We start from the raw sequence: 20,467 nt of genomic DNA on the forward strand, positions 1-20,467 counted from the left end.
TCATGGTATTTCTGTAAGGTTGGACATTCCCTCCATACCATAGGTGAGGAAATGGAGACGCTCAGGTATGAAGCATCTGGCCTGAGCTCACACAGCCTTGTGAAGGTGATGGCTGTCTAGTTTTGCCAGACTCGGAAGTGAGTGCTCCTTCCGCTGCCTCACAGCATCTCTCCGTGCTGCACAAAGCAATTACAGAGGCATGCCCTGGCATTCATTTTTACTACTTAGAATGAGACGCTGCTGTTTACTTTCTCAGGAAGGAAGATTAAAATCAATGTAACTAGCCTTATTAACTTTTTTGAATACGGGGGCCTGCAGATGCCAGTGCCTTTCCTGAGAGCACCAAAGCAAATATAAAAATCCAATTTGCTCGTCTTTTTTTATATATATATAAAAAGAAAATCTTCTCCAGAGTTTAAAATTCAAAGCTGTAAATGAAGAGCCGACGAGACAGAGGTAACGAACCAAGCCTCAGACACGGGAATGTATTTACCCATATCTCTTTTATCTGCAGGTGGCTGTTCCTTTGATGAGCACTACAGCAACTGTGGTTATAGTGTGGCTCTAGGGACCAATGGGTTCACCTGGGAGCAGATTAACACATGGGAGAAACCAATGCTGGACCAGGCAGTGCCCACAGGTATGTGATCCATCATGTTTGGGGCTGTAATGGTGATGGCTAGTTTTTACCATGAATCATGGGGGTAAGAACTTACTTACACATTGAGCCCTCTGAGATGGCAATCGATAAGTCTGTAGGTAGTGAGTTCCCCACACTCAGAGGTAGTCAAACCAAGGCTGAATGAATTCTTTTTTATTTATTTATTTTTATTATTATACTTTAGGTTTTAGGGTACATGTGCACAATGTGCAGGTTTGTTACATATGTATCTATGTGCCATGTTGGTTTGCTGTACCCATTAACTCATCATTTAGCATTAGGTATATCTCCTAATGCTGTCCCTCCCCCCTCCCCCCACCCCACAACAGTCCCCAGAGTGTGATGTTCCCCTTCCTGTGTCCATGAGTTCTCATTGTTCAATTCCCACCTATGAGTGAGAACGTGCGGTGTTTGGTTTTTTGTCCTTGCGATAGTTTACTGAGAATGATGTTTTCCAGTTTCATCCATGTCCCTACAAAGGACATGAACTCATCATTTTTTATGGCTGCATAGTATTCCATGGTGTATATGTGCCACATTTTCTTAATCCAGTCTATCGTTGTTGGACATTTGGGTTGGTTCCAAGTCTTTGCTATTGTGAATAGTGCCGCAATACACATACGTGTGCATGTGTCTTTATAGCAGCATGATTTATAGTCCTTTGGGTATATACCCAGTAATGGGATGGCTGGGTCAAATGGTATTTCTAGTTCTAGATCCCTGAGGAATCGCCACACTGACTTCCACAATGGTTGAACTAGTTTACAGTCCCACCAACAGTGTAAAAGCATTCCTATTTCTCCACATCCTCTCCAGCACCTGTTGTTTGCTGACTTTTTAATGATGGCCATTCTAACCGGTGTGAGGTGGTACCTCATTGTGGTTTTGATTTGCGTTTCTCTGATGGCCAGTGATGATGAGCATTTTTTCATGTGTTTTTTGGCTGCATAAATTTCTTCTTTGGAGAAGTGTCTGTTCATGTCCTTTGCCCAATTTTTGATGGGGTTGTTTGTTTTTTTCTTGTAAATTTGTTTGAGTTCATTGTAGATTCTGTATATTAGCCCTTTGTCAGATGAGTAGGTTGTGAAAATTTTCTCCCATTTTGTAGAATTCTTTAGGATTTGGTACTAGTCACATGTCACCTGGATTCAGCATTTCTTTTAGCTTCGAGATTCTAAGCTTTAGCTACAAGTAGGTATCACTGGGTTTTGCTTGGGAGCCTGATGATAGGGGCATGTCAGAGAAAGAAAGAGCTTCTGAAGAATTTAAGGTCACTCCTTTTCTTCCAGGCCACATGGACATAGGTTGTATATATTTAGGGAAACTTCAACTCAGACTATTATATTAATTATATTATTATATTATTGTTATGTATTATCATATTATTGTCTATTATTATGTGTTATATTATTTAGATATATTTTATATATTTAGGGAGACTTCTACAGTCAGATTATTATAAGGTTATATATTATATTATACATTATATACATTACATAATATATATTATATAATTTATATATATATTTAGGGATACTTCCACAGATTTTTATAAGGTTATATTATTATATAATGTTATTATATATTATTATATTATTATTATATATTGTATTATAAGGTAAACACCCTGACATTCTAAATACCAACCTTTTATCCTTAACCAGCGGCGCTGAAGGCCTAGTGTGAATTCTTGATGGATACCTGCATGGGGCAGGCCTGTGAGGTACACCTGATATGTTTCAGGGGAAGTACATGAAGGAGGTTTACTCAGAGAGAACACTTAGACTGTAAATGTGGGGTATAGCTGCGTCAGGTGCATCTTGAAGAGGCTTACCTGGTGATAGAAGCCAGGAAGAGTTGTGACTCTGAGAAAGTGAAGCTCACTTTTCTGAATAATCACATATCCCTGCTACAGTTGTAAAGACAATTGCTTGTTGGAGAAGGGAGGCCATTTTCTACAGTTTCTCCTTGACCAAAGGCTCCCTCGCTTTAACCCACACCTGTCTTGGTTTTCACCAATCCCCCAGGTGCTCTTTCTCAGTCTCCCCTGTCAGCGCACTCTGGCCATGGAGTATTAAGAGTTCTTCAGGCTTACTGGGTGTTCTTTCTGTGGCTGGCCTCAACCACTCCCATGGCCTCAGATACTGCCTCTGTGCTGGTGATTCTGACATTTATACCTCCAGCCTAGATGTCTCAGGAAATTTACACCTACACAACCCACTGCCCAGCTGCCATGTCATCTTGGCTGCCTCTGGAGAACCGGGTTTTCCAGGATGCTACTAAACTGGGAGCGAAGAAGATGCTCAGAGATGCCCAGGGAGGGTGAGGGTGTGGCCTTGTTCACTTTGAGTCTGGCTCCAAAGCAGGAGGCACTGGATGGTTATGGATAGCTCCTATTAAGGGCATTAATTGTATAAATTTCTCACAAGTGTTGATACAAGCCTTAGGTGTAATAAAGTTGGGCTGTGGTACAGAATTGAGCATTTCAGATCTGGTGGGACCTTACTTTGAATGAGCAAAGTCATCAACAGGTGTGCATGCCTATTAGTAAGGCAGTGTGGAACAACCTCTGTCTATTGCTCAATCATGCTGACTTTATCAAAAGTACTGCCTGGTTTACATGATAGAATCACCCATCCCATTAGGGACCCCAAGAATCCAAGACACCTCTGCTTAAACATAGCACATCTGCTCTACTCTTCATGGCCCTCCTTGATAGTGGCCCAATAAATCTGGATCTTATAGGGTGTATACGTGTGTGTATGCATGTGTGTGTGTGTATGGGGATGTATGGGTGTGGTGTGTGTGCATGCCTGTGTACTGGTGTGTGTGTGTGTGTGTGTATGTATGGGGGTGTATTGGTCTATCTGTGTATGCATGTCTATGGGTGTGTGTGTGTATGTGTATGGGGGTGTATGTGTGTGTGCATATGGGGGTGTAAGGGGGTGTGTGTGTATGGGTGTGCGTTTATGGAGGGTGTATGTGCATGTGTATGGGTGTGTGTGAGTGTATGGGGGTGTATGGGTGTGTGTGGGGGTGTTTAGGTGCGTTGTATGTGCATGCCTGTGTATTGGGGGCTGTGTGTGTGTATGGGGGTATATTGGCATATGTGTGTATGCATGCCTATGGGTGTGTGTGTATGTGGGGTGTATGTGCATATGGGGGTGTAAGGGGTGTGTGTACGGGTGTGTGTGCATGTGTATGCGGGTGTGGGTGTGGATGTGTATGGGTGTGTGTATGGGAATGTATAGGGGTGTGTGTATGGAGGGTGTGTATGCATGTGTATGGGAGCATATGAGTGTGTGTATGTATGCATGTGTATGGGGGTCTGTGTGTATGGAGGTGTATATGTGTGTGGGGGGGTGTATGGGAGGTGTGTATGCATGTGTGTGTGTTTGTATGGGTGTGTGTATATGGCGGTGTGTGCATATGCATGTGTATGGGTGTGTGTGTTCACATATGCTCTTTCTGCTCATCTTTAGTCCACTTAAAGCCCTGTAGCATGTTGTAGGCTCTCCAAGCTCAACATCTCCAAAACTGAACTCTTGATTTACCAATTTCCCCTTCCCTGTCTACTCACTTTCCACTGTTCCTCATCTCCAGAAAGCTCACTTCACCCTACTGGTACTGATTCAGAAACTGGGGGTCCATGTTTCTCTTTTTTCTCTGTCTTACCCACTTTTCCAATCAATCACTTTTTACTTCCGAAGTATATCTTGGGTCTGCCCAAGCCTCTCCATCTCTGCTACCACTGCCCTGGTGAACACAACCATTGTCTGTTTCCTGGATAAGTGGAAAACTTTCTAACAGGCTCCTTGACTTAACTCTTTTGACTTTAATCCATTCTCCAAACAGATGTCAAAGAGATTATTCTAGAATATAAGCATGTTCATGTTACTTCTTTTCTTCCTTGTCTCTACCCAGCTTCTGTCTTAAGGCTTTCTGAGGCTTCTCATTGCTCCAGGAAAGACCAAAGCCCTGTTGTGGCCTCCAAAGCTCTGAGGGCTGATCCTCCCTAAACCTCCAAATCATCATCATGGTCCACATCCCACTCTGCTCACTTTACACTGGCTTCTGCCAGTTGCCAGAATGTTCTGACTCTCTCCTGCCTCAGGAACTCACATGAGATTGGCATCCTCCACGGAGCCTTTCCCCTACCCACTGTCTTGTGTGTCCTTTTCATATCTCAGTCTGAGTCAGCATTCTTTGTAATGGTTCCCATTGCACCTTGCACTTGTCCTTAGTAACACGCATCATAGCAGGTGTTATTCATCCAGTGCATGTTTTACTCCCAGATGAGAAGTTCCATGTGAATGGGGACCATGAGAATCTTGTTCACAACTTTATCTTCAGTGCCTAATGCAGGACATCAGACATCCTATGTACTAAATTAGCAATTTGTTGGATGGATGTGTGGATGGGCAAATAGTCCTTATTAGGTGTTTTTATTAATACAGGAATGAATGAAAAAAAGATTAAAGGCCTTTGGCTGCTTTACTAACTGATCACGTATTTTCCTCTTTGCTACTATCCTTCCCATTTTATGGATCAGTAAACCAAGTTCTGTGAAGCTGAGTAAAAGTGTGTCTTTTTACTCATGCTACTCTCTCTCCCAAAAGACATGGCTTTTGCTTCTAATATTAATTTTCTCAGCCCCTCATTACGGCAGGGTGTCATTTCATAAATATTGGATCATGCTAATACAATCTTCTGGGCTTTTCTAAATAGAGGCATTTGATAATGATCACTGAAATTATTCTGTCATGATGCGCCTGTGGATTTCAGCGGCTCTGTGTGCCGCTTAGGCAGAGAGGCATGAAAGTGAATTTGGGTTAGGCGAAACTGTTTGTTCTTCTTACGGGCAAAGCTGAAATCTTGCTTTTCTTTCTGTAAAGCCAGCAGTTTTCCTCATCTTGGAAGTCAAGTTTGAGTCTGTTTATTTAGATGTTTCACAGCTTTTTGCCCATCCCCTCTGTGTGACGAGCTCCGTGCTATACTTGGTCTGGGTAACTCAGTCCATGTCATTTTGGGACTTAATCCTGCTGATGGCCTCCCCTGGCACATAGGATGAAATCTGAAATCCTTGTCATGGCCTATAAGATCCTGCATGATCCAGTGCCTTATTTGGGCCCGTTTTCTTCTCCTCTCTCATACCTGGTGTGTTTTAGTTCCTCAGATGTGTCAGATTCTTTCTTGGCACAGGTCCTTTGCACATACTTTTCCTTGTTCCTTCTCACCAGAATTTGTTTTCTCAGTTCTTCACTTTGTTGATTTCTCTTTCATTCTTTGGTTCTCTCTTTCTCTCTCTCTCTCTCTTTTTTTTTTTTTTGAGACAGAGTGTCGCTCTGTTGCCCAGGCTGGAGTGCTGTGGCGTTATGTCAGCTCACTGCAGCCTCCACCTCCCAGGTTTGAGTGATTCTCAAGCCTCAGACTCCCAAGTAGCTGAGACTACAGGCGCATGTAATTTTTGTATTTTTAGTAGAGATGGAGTTTTGCCATGTTGACCAGGCTGGTCTCGAGCTTCTGACCTCAGGTGATCCTCCCGCCTCGGCCTCCCAAAGTGCTGGGATTACAGGCATGAGCCATCGCATCTGGTGCTTTGCTGATTTCTTCATGTCTCAGCTCACAGGACTCCTCAAGGCGATCTTCCCTTATCCGTCTGTCTAAAGATGGACTTCCTCCTATTCTCACTCGTGACATCCTGTTCTCTGTTTTCAAAATCCTTATCATAGACATGTTTGCAGGTCAGTGTATTCCAATCTTACACAACAGCTGAGTGATCCCAGGGTCTCAATTCCCAGTTTCCACATCTTTATCTTGGGGACCAATGTGAGAGTTAAATGGAGGATGTCTGCATGAGTGTCAACTGTCTGCCCGGAGTAGGGGTTAGTCATTGTTGGTTTTTCTAAATGTTTTCTGGTTCTTGCAATCTCTGGGGCTGGAAGTCCAAGTCCATCTGAGACCTTGCCCCCACTTCTAGCTCACTGATGCTGCTTTACAAAGGCGAGCTGCTCAGCAGGTGTTCTGCTGTGGGTCCTGACAGGCCAGAGACGCTTTTCAAGTCCAGGATGCATTGCTGCATCGAGGGCTTAGACATTTCTTCCAGGCCAGCTCTGTGAATTGAATGTTACACACAACCACTGTTATTTGCCATTGAAAGTAATGGCAAAGACCGCAACTACTTTTGCATCAACCTAAATATATACTTTTCCTCATCTCTCTCCATGCGAGAAGCTCTTGCACTAGCATTCCAGGCTTCAGACCTGGTTTCGCCACCTTATCTTTACTGAGGCTGTCACAGAGGAGCAGGGGTTAGTACACTCACTCACAAACCCTCTCTCTAGCTGTCTATCCTGCCTATGGAACTAACTGCAGCTACCACCAGTTCCTAGCCCTGCCTTCCCCATCTTTGGCATGGGTTTCCACAAGTCATCCCTGAGGTACAGCCCTGAATTACAGCCCAGGGCCCAGCAGAAGGGTATCCTGGGGGCTGAAGGAAGATGTGAGTGCTGGAGGTATCCTTTGGAAAGGGCTGAAGCCAGAGGTAGCGGGGCTTGGGTGGCTTGCTTCTATATCCTTTGAATACTTGTAGGACATTCTTTTAAGCATGAGGTATGGATTAGGGTTGAATCTCAGGTTGCAAAATCAGGTACATAAGAAATACTCACTTATTTATCTTCTTTACATAATCCTGAATCTGACCTTCAGTCTCTAGGGAGCTGAGACTACATTTTAGGCACTATGGGAGCTCCTTCTTCCCTAGGGTTCTATGAGTTTCCTGGGGTTTAAGCAGACTGTTGTGATTTTCTCTGGGAAGCCCGCTGCTGCATTCCCTTTAGGTCTAGTAATTCTGCTGCTGCTTTCTCAGGCTAGGAGCCATTGTCACAGCACAGCCAGCCCGGGTGTACCACCTACCAACCCCCCGGGCCTGCCCCTCCTCAGGTACTGCCACGGAGCAGTGTGGCACCAGCAGATCCATACCTCCCACCTTCGTAAAATGGGAGAACCTCTCTCCTCACCATCTTAGCCTTCAAAAGCACACCTTTGGCCCAGTCCTTCTAGACCCCAGCATTCTCTCTCAAGTAAGTTTAGAGTTAGAAAAAACAAAAGAGGAAGGAAGGAAGCCTTGATTTCAAGCAGCTTCTTCTATTTTTCCTACACACATTTCTAGAGCAGAAAAATACAAAAAGCTTAGTGAGTTTCCTGATTGGAAGGAGCAGGAGTTGGGTGAACACACACACACAGGTGACACACATGCACACGTGTGTGCACGCACGTGCGCACACACACACACATTTCACCCAACTAGCATGTCATGGAAGCAGCACTGTCTCCGGGGTGGTCCTGGCCTGTTCCTTCACACCATGGGGACTTTGCCTGTGGGTTCCTGCCTTGCTGTAACTGCTGATGTTTCTAAAGGGAGGGTTGAGGTCTGTTTGGGTTGAATGGTGTCTCTAAAAAGACAAGTTGATGTACTAATCCCTGATATCTGTAAATGTCACACTTACTTGAAAATAAGTATTTATAGAAATGATCAACTTAGGATGAGGTCATGCTGGTCATATTTGGTTCTAACCCAATACGACTGGTAGAGGCAAAGATACATACACACTTAGGGAAGGAGGCCATATGGAGATGGCAGTGGAGATTGGGGCAATGCGGCCATAAGGCAAGGAATGTTGAGGATTGTCAACAGACACCAGAAGTCAGGCAAGGCAAGGACGGCTTCTTCCCTAGGGCCTTAGGAGACAACGCGGCCCTGCCAACACCCTGATTTTGGACTTCTAGGTTCCAGAACTGTGAGACAATAGGTTTCTTTTGTCTTAAGCCACCCAGCTTGTGGTAATTTTTAATAGCAGTTCTAGGAAACTAAAACCAGGTCAATTACACATCAGTACCCTGACCCCATGACCAACCCAGGTTACCTTTTCCACACGAGCACTGTAAGTATTGGAAGCTTTGCTTTCTTCTGTTTTTTTGTTTTGTTTTTTTGAGACGGAGTCTCACTCGGTCGCCCAGGCTGGAGTGCTATAGCACGATCTCAGCTCACTGCAAGCTCCGCCTCCCAGGTTCACGCCATTATCCTGCCTCAGCCTCTTGAGTAGCTGGGACTACAGGCATCCGCCACCAGGCCCAGCTAATTTTTTTGTATTTTTAGTAGAGACGGGGTTTCACCACATTAACCAGGATGGTCTCAATCTCCTGACCTCATGATCTGCCCACCTCGGCTTCCCAAAGTGCTGGGATTACAGGCGTGAGCCACTGCGCCTGGCCAGCTTTGCTTTCTCCTAAGGGAGCTGGCATTTACTACTTGTCTACTCTAACTAAGAAGTGGGTTAGGCATCATCCTGTACAACATTTCATCTAATGTCCCACCATTCCCTGAGTTCAGAGATATTGTCGCTTGTTTTTGAGAAAACAGAGACCTGGAGAAGTGAAGCAACTGGTCCAAGGTCATGTGAGTTTTATGTGGCTGAGGAATCAGGCTTGATGTCTAGGCTAGAGAAATATACATTACAGATGTGATACTGGCATCAACTAAGCATCTTTACAAATGTTTTCTACTTGCAGTCATGATTTATGATGGCAAAAACAATGTGTATTCATTGTTGAGAAAATGCACAATAGAGATAGCTATAAAGAATGAAATGAGGCCAGGCACGGTGGCTCACGCTTGTAATCCCAGCACTTTGGGAGGCCGAGGCGGGCGGATCACGAGGTCAGGAGATCGAGACCACGGTGAAACCCCGTCTCTACTAAAAATATAAAAAATTAGCCGGGCGTGGTGGCGGGCGCCTGTAGTCCCAGCTACTCGGAGAGGCTGAGGCAGGAGAATGGCGTGAACCCAGGAGGCGGAGCTCGCAGTGAGCTGAGATTGTGCCACTGCACTCCAGCCTGGGCGACAGAGTGAGACTCTGTCTCAAAAAAAAAAAAAAGAATGAAATGAAAGTCATATGTTCACACAAACTTGCGGAAATATCTATTTTGCTATTTAATGCTTTTTTTCTTTAGCATTTTCCCATGTCATTAAATGTTCCATAAAACCATGTTTTCTAAAGGTTTCATAGTTTCCCACTGCAATGACTGTTCCACAATTTATTTCATCACCCCGTATTGTTGCGTATTTAAGTCCTTTCCAATTACTCCTGAATCATGTTGCGGTGAGTATTCTTGTACATACATCTCTGCGCTCATCTCCAATAGAAGTTAACAAGTTTGTTTTCATATGTATATATTTCTGTATTCCCTTATGTACCCAAAACAGAATGGTTGTGTATTATCTTTGACATCTGGAGAAGGAATATCATCCACATGGCAAACATGTAGTCCTGGACATTTGCCCATGACTTGATGGTTGGGAAAATGCTTTGCAAATTCCGAAGCACTAAACACAAGCCAGACACTGGTGATGGTCCCCTGATTGCACCTTGTTCTAGCTCTTAGCTTAGGTACTCCCTGGGCTTTAGCAAGAATAGTGTTGGAAATATTGTCAAATAGAATGGTCCAAGCACTGGTCAGTCCAGGTGGACGCTAGCTGTAAAAAGCTGTGTGGGCTCCCTCATGTTTATTGGATGAACTGCAAGCCTGTTCATGGGCCATAAACAGAGCTAGCTTTGGTTCTTGTAGGCAGGGACAACATTGTATTTATATTTGTAACCGCAGTGCTGGGGCTTAGTAGGTAGTGGCAAATGTTTGTTAGATGAATTGCTCTTATTAATAATTGAACTTTCTCATGATGCGACCCCAGCATGTATCTCCAGCCTCAGTGCCCCCTCCTGCCCTTTTCTTTTTCATTTCCCCTTCTGTGTAATCACACGAGAGCAGCCTTTGTATTATTGTTTTGGGAGTCCAGTCTCCAACCCTGTTTCCTGATTTGGGGTATCTCTCATTGTGTTGAGTCTCAGCGGATTGTGTAGCTCGCTGAGAGGTGAAGGTGCCAGCTGCTCATCATTTCCTGGCAGCCTGGGTGTGGCTGAATAGGTAACCTGGATGCACCAGGTGGACCCTGCTGCCCAGGACTTTTCTTCTAGGAAGGATGGGCCAGCAGCCAGAGGCTGGAGAATTGGGGTGTACAGTAGTAGGGGTGGTGTCTGGCCATGGTGTTTATGCTATGAGGTTGCTGGACTTCTTGCTTGTTGATCTCCCTGAACTCCCTTTTTTTTTCTGCTTATTTTTCAGGCCTGATCCTTCAGCTTTCTGTTCATTATGAGCTTCTCAATATTCTTCCAGAAACTTCGAATTTTTTAAAAGATAGTCATAGTTGATATCTCTTATTTCAACCACAAACCCTGCAGGTCACACGGTCATGCCTTTGTACTTGCTGATTCCCAAGACTAGAGCACAGCTCCACTTTCCCTTCCTCCTAAATCAAACCCTGGCACAAATGTCACCTACTCCAGCAGGCCCTCCCTGACTCCCCTCACAGCATTTACCTCTCTACTTTGCTTCTGTAGCTGAGTTTATCACATGTTGTCTCTGATTCCCTACTAGGCCTGTGAGTGGCTCCAGGGCATGGACTGCCTCTCATTGCTGAATTCCTTGTATCCTGCATGGGGCCTGGAATAAGGAAGGTGGTTATTTAACAATAACTGAATTATTGTTAAAGTTATTCGTGTTGGGAAAGTTGGGAGAAAGTGGTTTCAGGAGAACCCTCGAGGGGCTGCCACTTTCTTTGGCATTTTCATGGCACCTGGGGCGTCTGTAGCTTTCATGTCTTGAGCCCGACTCTGAGCTTGATGAGGCTTTGGTCAGGATGGGCCACTTGATCCCAGGACCTGATTGGTCTGGGTTCTTCTGCTCTGAAGTTGGTCCCAGGATCCTTGGGGCAAATAAAGAGACACTGGGGATGACCCCTTCCTTTGCTCTGGGGCCTGGCACACTCTCAAGAATGTGTGGCACTGCTTGTGACACCTGTAAGAGGCTCCTCTTGGGAAGATGTGATCTATTCTCAGATTGACCTACCCTTTTTTTAATGTAAGGCTTACAATAAAATGATACGGAAGTATGGGCCTTTAAGTGTCCTTAATCACACCTGATATTATTATTGATTGGTTTAAAGTTATAAGTTGTTATGTTCCCATTTAGCAATTGTTGAGTCAGTACATTTTTTTCTTTCCTCTTTAATGACAAAATATTATATATTTATTCTTTAAAAATGCTGAGTTTGAACATATAAGTTACCTCCCTCCACCATCATTACAGTTAGCCTAAATATACCATTAACATATTGATGTGTTTTGAGAGAGAAAGGGAGAGAGTGAAGGAGGATGGAGAGAGGGAAGGAGGAAGACAGAGTATCTGTATGTGGTAATGGTAATAGAGACGTGCTACTTACGTAGTGCTTAGTATGTGTCAGGTACTATCCTAAGTACTTTAAATATAGTAACTTAGTTAATCTTTGCAGCCATCCTCTGTTGTGGATGCTGTTATCTGCATTTTACAGATCAGGAAACCTAGGCACAGAAAGCTTGAATGACTTGCCCAGGTCATCGTTAGCATATGGTGGAGGCAGGATATGCCCTTGGAAAGGGTCCAGGCTGTGCTCTGGACAGCTGCACTGTGGCCGCCTAGGAGTGCTGACAGTGAATAGAGTCATAGCTCCCAAACCCTTCTGTCATCCATCTCTTTTTATGCCACTATATTCAGAGTTAATTTTCAGCATCCAAGGCTACATGATATTCTCCTGGGTGAATGAACCATGGTTTATTCAACTAACACCTAAGAGATGGAGGTGGGAGAAGAAAGAAATGCCAGAACGCCTCCTGTGTGCCCAAATGAAAGACAAGATCTTTGTCTCCAAACAGCTCTGAGAAAAGTTCTTACAAAACATCTTCATATTATAAGATGGTTTTTCGTGTACTTGGAGCTACAAAATTAATTGAAGAAACTACATTAGCCTGCAATGACCCCAATCAGTGCTAGTTTGGGATGTTTACAGGGATCACAGAATTGATAGAAAAGGCAAGGAAATTGAACGCAGGTTTAGTAATTATTCCGGAGGATATGACCAAGTAATGATGAGTGTTGGTGATGGTTATGAACAAGTGTCCTAACAATGGCTTTGAAAAGCAACATGATGTCCTTGTGGTGATCAGAATATACAGCTGCCAGATAAATGGGAAAACCTGTCTGTGCTAATATCCACATAGATGCTTGCCTTGACACTCAGTCTTCTGTGACATCATACCTAGATTCAAAAAGTATTATATTCCAAATGGTGTAATGGGAAGTGAAAGTGATGGAGACTGGCATCATTCAACTTAAAAAGTGCTTCTTCTGATGACAAACACTGGTGCACTTGACAAGTTAGAATAAAGGGGTTGTCTGAGAGGCAGAGGTTGCAATGAGCTGAGACTGTACCATTGCCCTCTAGCCTGAGTAAGAAAAGCAAAACTTCATCTCAAAAAGAAAGAAAGAAAGAAAAGAAAGAAAGAAAGAAAGAATGAATAAAGGGGTTCTAAAGTCTATAGGAATGGATAATAAACCACTATTTCTTTTACCTAACGTGTATACCACTTCCTGGACAGTGTTGTAAGGGCTTTACATGTTTTTACATCGTTTAATACTGCAACAACACTGTGAGCTCGATGTTATTATCACCCCTATTTTAAAGAGGAGGAAACTGAGGCCCAGAATGTCAACTCTCTCAAAAGTGAGTTGCAGTAAATGGAGGAGCTGAGATTTGAATTCAGGCCATCTGGATCCAGAATCTGTGCCCTGAACCACTCTATTTTTGAATTAATATTTTATGAAACATGTGATTTTAAAATGTATGTGTAATTAAATTGTATATTAGACACCATAAGCGGACTTTTGCCCAATTCAATCATCTGTACACTTAAAATGGTATTTATTAAAGTTGCCCGAAAACTTTTTTTGAAGGGAGGATGTCTTCTCACTGGAAAAATGGAAGAAATGCTTTACTTTTAATGGAGGGTTGATCCTGTCAGTTTGTTGAATTGTCTAAGTCTGTCAGTGTCTCTGTAAATGCAGATACAGTGAACCTGCATGTTGTTCAGAGTAAATTCTTTGAAAAGGAAGCATCACAAAAACAGTCGTGTGTCAGAGACACATTTAACAGGACCACAAAGATGACGTCCTTCAAGATTCCTCTGTTTCCTGCTGTTTCAACTTTAGCCACTCCCAGGGCAGCCTGAGAGGAAGACGTTACTGAGAATCATCCTGATCATGGTGATGCTGGCTGGATGCTGATGCTGGGCGATGTCTTCGTGGACCATTCAAGCGATTGGGCTGCTGCTGTAGGGGCTAGAGCTCCTCCAAGTGAACCTTTCATTTTTAAATGTGTGATCTGTCTTTTCCTTAGTGATGAAACAGGTTTTCATTATGCTTTGGATATTATAGTAATTTGAATTACAAATATGCATTCTAAGATATTTGGTAAGAAAAGGAAATAGTTTAGTATAAATATAGTCTTTTTCCCCCAATTTAGTAAAAATAAGATGGCTGAGATTTCTCTAAAAAATGACGTCCAACAATCTGGAAAATTCAGTAACCCCTTGAGGTCCCATTTGCCGTATCTAATCTGGTGGTCATTAGCCACACATGGCTACGGAGTTCTGGAAATGTGGCTAGTCCTGTAAGTGTAAACTACACACCAGATTTCAAAAACTTAATATGAAAAAATCATGTAAAAACACCTCATTAATAATGTTTAGGTTGATTACATGTTGAAATGATTATATTTTAGATGTATTGGGTTAAATAAATTATTAAAATTAACCCATTTCTTTTTACCTTTTTATATGTGCCTATTAGAAAATTTAGAATTGCATATGTGGCTCACATTATGTTTCTATTGGTCAATTCTCTCCTAGATTATCAGATTTTTATGACGTATTTTGTATTCGCACCGACAGGGATGTCTGTCTTTGAGAATAGTAACAGCTAGCATTTATAAAGCACTCATTCTGTGCCAGGTGCTTTAAAGCCTTGTTTCCTTTATGGTTCACAAAACCCTATGCAGTGTAGGTACCAATGTGTTCCCACTTTATAGATGGAAAATTGAGGCACGAAGAGATTAAGCAACTTGCCCTTCATCGTAGAGGTTGGAAGCGCCAGGAAGGGGATTTGAACCAAAGCAGCTCAACTCAGTGGCACCCACTGATGACTCCCCGGCATCCACCTTTTACCACATGGACACAACACTTCTGTCTCTGCCTTGCTTTGTTGACTTGAACCTCTGGACCTCAGTTTTCCTACCCAGGATTGAGTGGAAACATGTGATTTTAAATATGTGCAACATATTAACAGCAGAGCTACCTCAGGCCCCTCTAGCTCTGTTCTTCCTGTGGTTATTATTGTGGTTCTGTGTGGGCTGCAGGCACATGGTGGAATTGGGTAGGCATTATCTCCACTGCCAGGCCTTTGGTTAGCATGGCCTTCTGCCTAGTGGCTAAGGAAGCATCCCTGGGAACTCATCCCAGATCTGTCACTAACCTCAGACTTTGAGCTGCCTTTCTCTGGGCTTCCTACACCCACTTCTGTGAAATGGATCTAAAAATAAGGAGTCCTGGATTCTGTCCTAGCTCTGCCATTTACTTGCTCTGTGACCTTGGGCCACACATCATCCCTCCCTGGACCTTATTGACCATTGTAATATCAGAAGTCAGTTTCTTCTGACTCTAACATTCTTTGACTTGTAATTTATGAATCAAGAAGAAGGCATTTTTAAATATAGGAATTTAATGATACATTTATAAAACAAAACATTGGTGAAGACTCCTGTGGTCCTAACCCCTCCATTCGTCTGTCTGTCAAGCAGGGCAACTGCTTCTGCTTCTTTGCAGAGGAATTTGTCTTCATGAGTATATGCAGGTGGGGCACCTGATGTACAATCTATCCCTGAGAGCCCAGACCTTCACAGAAAGATAAATCTCCCAGTTGAGCTTAAGGCACGTACTCTGTTCTCACGCATCCTTGTGGAACTGCAATGATCTATCACATGCCCCATTAATATCACAGGTACAACTCCAGAATTTATTTTCCCACAACTACTAATCAGTGAGACATTTGGTAATTGAGAGAAATTACCGTTTTCTAAAAAGACCTCCTATTTTCCCTCTTCATCTACCTAGTTTTGACACTGTGCTCTGTGCTGACACAATCATGCTTTATGTTTGGAAAGCAACAGATATTTGAGCAAACTGTTTTTAAACCTTTCCTCAAATCTGCCAATATCTTTTAAAATTGCTTCCTTTCCTAGGTGTTGTGTTTCCTTATTAAGAAACTCAAATTGCACTTTCTCAGGATTCAAAGCCTTGTCATCAATGAAACAACTTGTGAAAGCTATGAACAAGCAAGAATATGTTATGTCTTTTAAGAACTCTGAGAGTGTCTAAGGTTAAAATAAGACCTATAGCTTCCAAGAACCTTCTAAATCTTAGCTGCAAACATATATAAGCATGATGTGTCCATCAGTTTGGATTCAGGTAGGAAAACAGAAACCATTCTAGGTATTTCAATCAGGAAGGGGTTTAATACAGGGTATTAGAGGTTTATAAAACCTTTGAAACTCTCACACACATGGTCAAATAATCTTCACTAAGGGTACCAAGATTACACAATGGAGAGAGAATAATTTCTTCAACAAATGGCATTTAGTAAATTGAATATCTACATGTAGCAGAAAGAAGTTGGATCCTTATCTTACACCATACACAAAAATTAACTCAAAATGGATTAAAGACCTAAACATAAGAGTGAAAACTATAAAACTCCTAGAAGAAAATGTAGGTAGAAAGTTTTATGATGTTGGATTTGGCAGCGATTTCTTGGATATGACACCAAAAGTACAAGTGACAAGAGCAAATATAGACAAATGAGACTATATGTAACTCAAAACTAATATGTTTCAAAGGGAACAGAATTAAAAGACAACCTGTGGAATGGGAGAAAATATTTACAAACCATATATCATGTAGGGTTACTATCTGGAATACATAAAGAATGCCTACCACTCAACAACAACAAAACAAATAACCTGATTTTTTTTTTAAAAAACGGGCTGAAATAGACATTTCTCCAAAGAAGATAAACAAATGGTGAGAAATATGAAAATATGGCCAGGCACGGTGGTTCATGCCTGTAATCCCAGCATTTTGGGAGGCCAAGGTGGGCAGATCACCAGAGGTCAGGAGTTCAAGACCAACCTGGCCAACATGGTGAGACCCCCATCTCTACAAAAACTACAAAAATTAGCCAGGTGTGGTGGCGTATGTCTGTAATCCCAGCTACTCACGAGGCTGAGGCAGGAGAATTACTTGAACCCAGGAGGCGGAGGTTGCAATGAGCCAAGATTGTGCCACTGCACTCTAGCCTGGGTAACAGAGCAAGCCTTTATCTCAAAAAAAAAAAAAAAAAAAAAAAAAAAGAGTGATTAGCATCACTAATCATTAGAGAAATACAAATCAAAACCACAATGAGATATCACCTTATACCCATTAGGGTGGCCACTATAAAAAGACAAACAAATAAATGTTGTCAAGCATCTGGAAAAATTGGAACCTTTGTACGTTGTTTGTGAGAATGTAAGATGGTATAGTCTATATGGAAAACCAAAAATAAAAAATAGAACCGCCATATGATCTAGCAATCCCAATTCTGGAAATAGAATCATGTATCATTTAATGATGGGAATACATTCTGAGAAATGAGTCATTATGCAATTTCATCATTGTGTGAACATCATAGACTGTATTTTTGTAAACCTAGAAGCTATAGCCAACTATCCACCTAGGACCACCTTCATATGTTCAGTCCGCCATTCATGGAAACACCATTATGCTGCACGTGACGGTATATCTAAAATAATTGAAAGCAGAATCTTGAAAATATATTTACACACTTTTTAATTGTAGCATTATTCACAGTAGCCAAGAGATGGAAGCAACCCAAATGTTCATCAACAGATGGATGGATAAAGAAAATGTAGTATAAACATGCAATGGAATATTACTCAGCCTTAACAAGGAAGGAAATCCTGGCACATGCTACAACATGAACTTCGAAGATGTTATGTTATGACAAATCAGTCATCAATAATATGTACTGTATGATTGTACTTATGTGATGTATCTAGACCAGTCAAACTTACAGAAATAAAAAAAATTGATGGTTGCCAGGGGCTGGGGAGAGGAGGGAGATAGGGAATTGTTCAGTGGTGTCTTAGACCATTCATGCTACTATAAAAAGTACCACAAAATGGGTAATTTATGAAGAATAGAAATCTGTTTCTCACAGTTCTGGAGGTTGACAGGTCCAAGATTAAGGCACCATTGTGTTTGGTGTCTGATGAGGACTCCATTTCTACTTCAAAGATGGTGGCTTGAATGCTGTGCTCTCACATGGAAGGACAAAAAGGGCCTGCCTAGTTCTCTTCAGCTCTTTTATAATGTTGCTAATCCCATTCATGAGGGCTCTGACTTCACGACTTAATCATCTTCTAAAGGCTCCAACTCGTAATACTATCACATTAGAGTTTAAGTTCCAACATGTGAATTTTGCAGGGACACCTGCACTTAAGCCACAGCATTCTCCTCCAGATGCCCCCAAATCCATGTCCTTCTCATATACAAAATACATTCATTCCATCCCAGTAGCCCCAGAAGTCTTATTCCTGTATCAGCTTTAAAGTGTAAGTCCAAAATGTCATCTAAATTAGATATGATTCATCTTGAGGCAAATTGCTCTCCAGCTATGTGCCTGTGAAATCAAATTGTATACTTCCAAAATACAATGTTGGGACAAACATAGGATAGACATTCTTATTTTAAAAGAGATAAATAGGCAAGAAGAAAAGGTAATAGGTCCGAAGTAAGTATAAAACACAAGAAGACAAACAGCATTAAATCTTGAGGCTTGAGAATGATCTTTGACTCTACGTCCTGCCTTTTGGACACCGTGCAGCAAGGGTGGGCCAAAGCCCCAGGCAGCCCCATTCTTCATGGCTTTGCTGGGTGCACCCCACAAAGCGGCTCTCAGTGGTTGGGGTTGGGAGCCTGTGTCTCTCTCAGGCTTGTATTGTGTGATGGTGGCTCTACAAGTCTGAGGTCTCAAGGGTTGCCTGTCTCCATGGCTCCATGAAACATTGTAGTGGCTCCATTCCCAGATCTCCACGGAATTGAACTAGTGAGGGTTCTCACAGCAGCCCCACCCACCCTGGCAGTTCTCTGCCTGGGCACTGAGGCTTTCCAGGGCATCTTTTGAAATCTGGGTGGAGGTAGCCATGCCCCCATGGCTTATGCACTCTGCACACCTGCAGGGTCAACACCATGTGGATGCCACCAAGGTTGACTGTTTATGCCCTTTGGAGGGGAAGCCTGAGCCACACTTGGGCCCACGTGAGTCACATCTGGGGCATCTAAGGAGCACTACACCAGAATTCAGTAAGCAGAGACTTGAGGTGGCACAGAGCAGTGAGTGCTGAGGTCTCATGGGGGTGCCCAAGATCCCTTTTTTCATATAGTTTTGTCCCCCAGCCTTGGCATTCTGGGCCTGTGATGAGAGTGACAACTTTAGAGATCTTTGAAATGCCTTCGGAGTCATTCTTCTATTGTCTTGATAAATAGCATCTGGCTTCCTTACACCCATACTAATAACCCTATCAGTCATCTTAATATTTTTATCAAACATTGACTCGGCCACACTCTTGGCATTCTCTCCATAATATACCTTTACGACCTGGCCGGGCTGGGAATTTTCAAAATCTTTAAGCTCTGCTTCCCTTTTACTTATAAATTCATCTTTAATTGATTTCTTATCTCACTTTTACTATAAGCAGTCAAGAGAAGCCATGTAGCACCCTTAACACTTTGCTTAGATACTTCTTTCACCAGATATCCTAGTTTATCACCTGCAAGCTCTCCCTTTCAGAAAGCATTGAGACATGGGCATGATTCAGCCAAGTTCTTGGCTATCTTGAAGAATATGAGTTTTCCTCCAGTTTCCAATATCTTATTTCTTGTTTCTGTCAGAGACCTCATCAGAATTGCCTTTACCATCCATATTTCTACCATCATTCTGTTCGTGACTATACTTAGATAATATCTAAGAAGATTGAGCCTTTCTCTCCAGCTTTCTTCTTTTGAACCTTTGCCAGAAACACCCCTAATACTTTGTTCACAATAATCTAGACTGTTTGCAGCATGAATCTCTAAAGTCTTCCAGCTTCTACTCATTACACATTTCTAAAGCCACTTCCACATTTTATGTATTTGTTACAACACTCTGCTTCTCGGTATTAATTTCTGTCTTCTCCATCCATATTGCTGTAACAAAATGCCACAAAATGTGTGATACATAGGCTGGGTGCAGTGGCTCATGCCTGTAATCTCAGCATTTTGGGAGGGCAAGGCGGGCAGATCACCTGAGGTCAGGAGTTTGAGACCAGCCTAGTCAACATGGTGAAACCTCATCTCTACTAAAAATACAAAAATTAGCCAGGTATGGTGGTGGGTACCTGTAATCCCAGCTACTTGGGAGGCTGAGGCAGGAGAATCGCTTAAACCTGGGAGGTGGAGGTTGCAGTGAGCCGACATAGTGCCTCCGGACTCCATCCTGGGCGACAGAGTGAGACTCTGTCACAAAAAAAAAAAAAGGCCATATGTAAATTTTTAAATTTATGTCTCATAGTTCTGGATGCTGGGAAGTCCAAGTTCATGATCAAGGTGCCAGACGGTCTGGTGATGGCCCAGTCTTTGCCTCTGTCATTGGTGAAGACTAAGCTGGAACCCTGCTAGAAAGTAAGATATAGTTTCTAGGCTTCCAGCCCCAGTGATAATTTGGGTG

At 42.6% G+C, this 20,467-nt stretch overlaps 1 protein-coding gene across 6 annotated transcripts in view; it reads left to right on the forward strand.

Annotated features, from left to right (window-relative positions):
- The window catches only part of PTPRT (protein tyrosine phosphatase receptor type T), a 1,142,918-nt gene that overhangs the window by 307,708 nt on the left and 814,743 nt on the right, over positions 1-20,467 (forward strand). For all 6 annotated transcript variants that reach the window (XM_055264961.2, XM_063633847.1, XM_055264960.2 and 3 more), the window contains exon 2: positions 515-640. In XM_055264961.2, coding sequence (XP_055120936.1) covers positions 515-640 — 126 coding nt within the window. The remainder of the gene's footprint in view (positions 1-514; positions 641-20,467) is intronic.

Source organism: Symphalangus syndactylus, chromosome 24, assembly GCF_028878055.3.
Source record: "Symphalangus syndactylus isolate Jambi chromosome 24, NHGRI_mSymSyn1-v2.1_pri, whole genome shotgun sequence".
NCBI lineage: Eukaryota > Metazoa > Chordata > Mammalia > Primates > Hylobatidae > Symphalangus > Symphalangus syndactylus.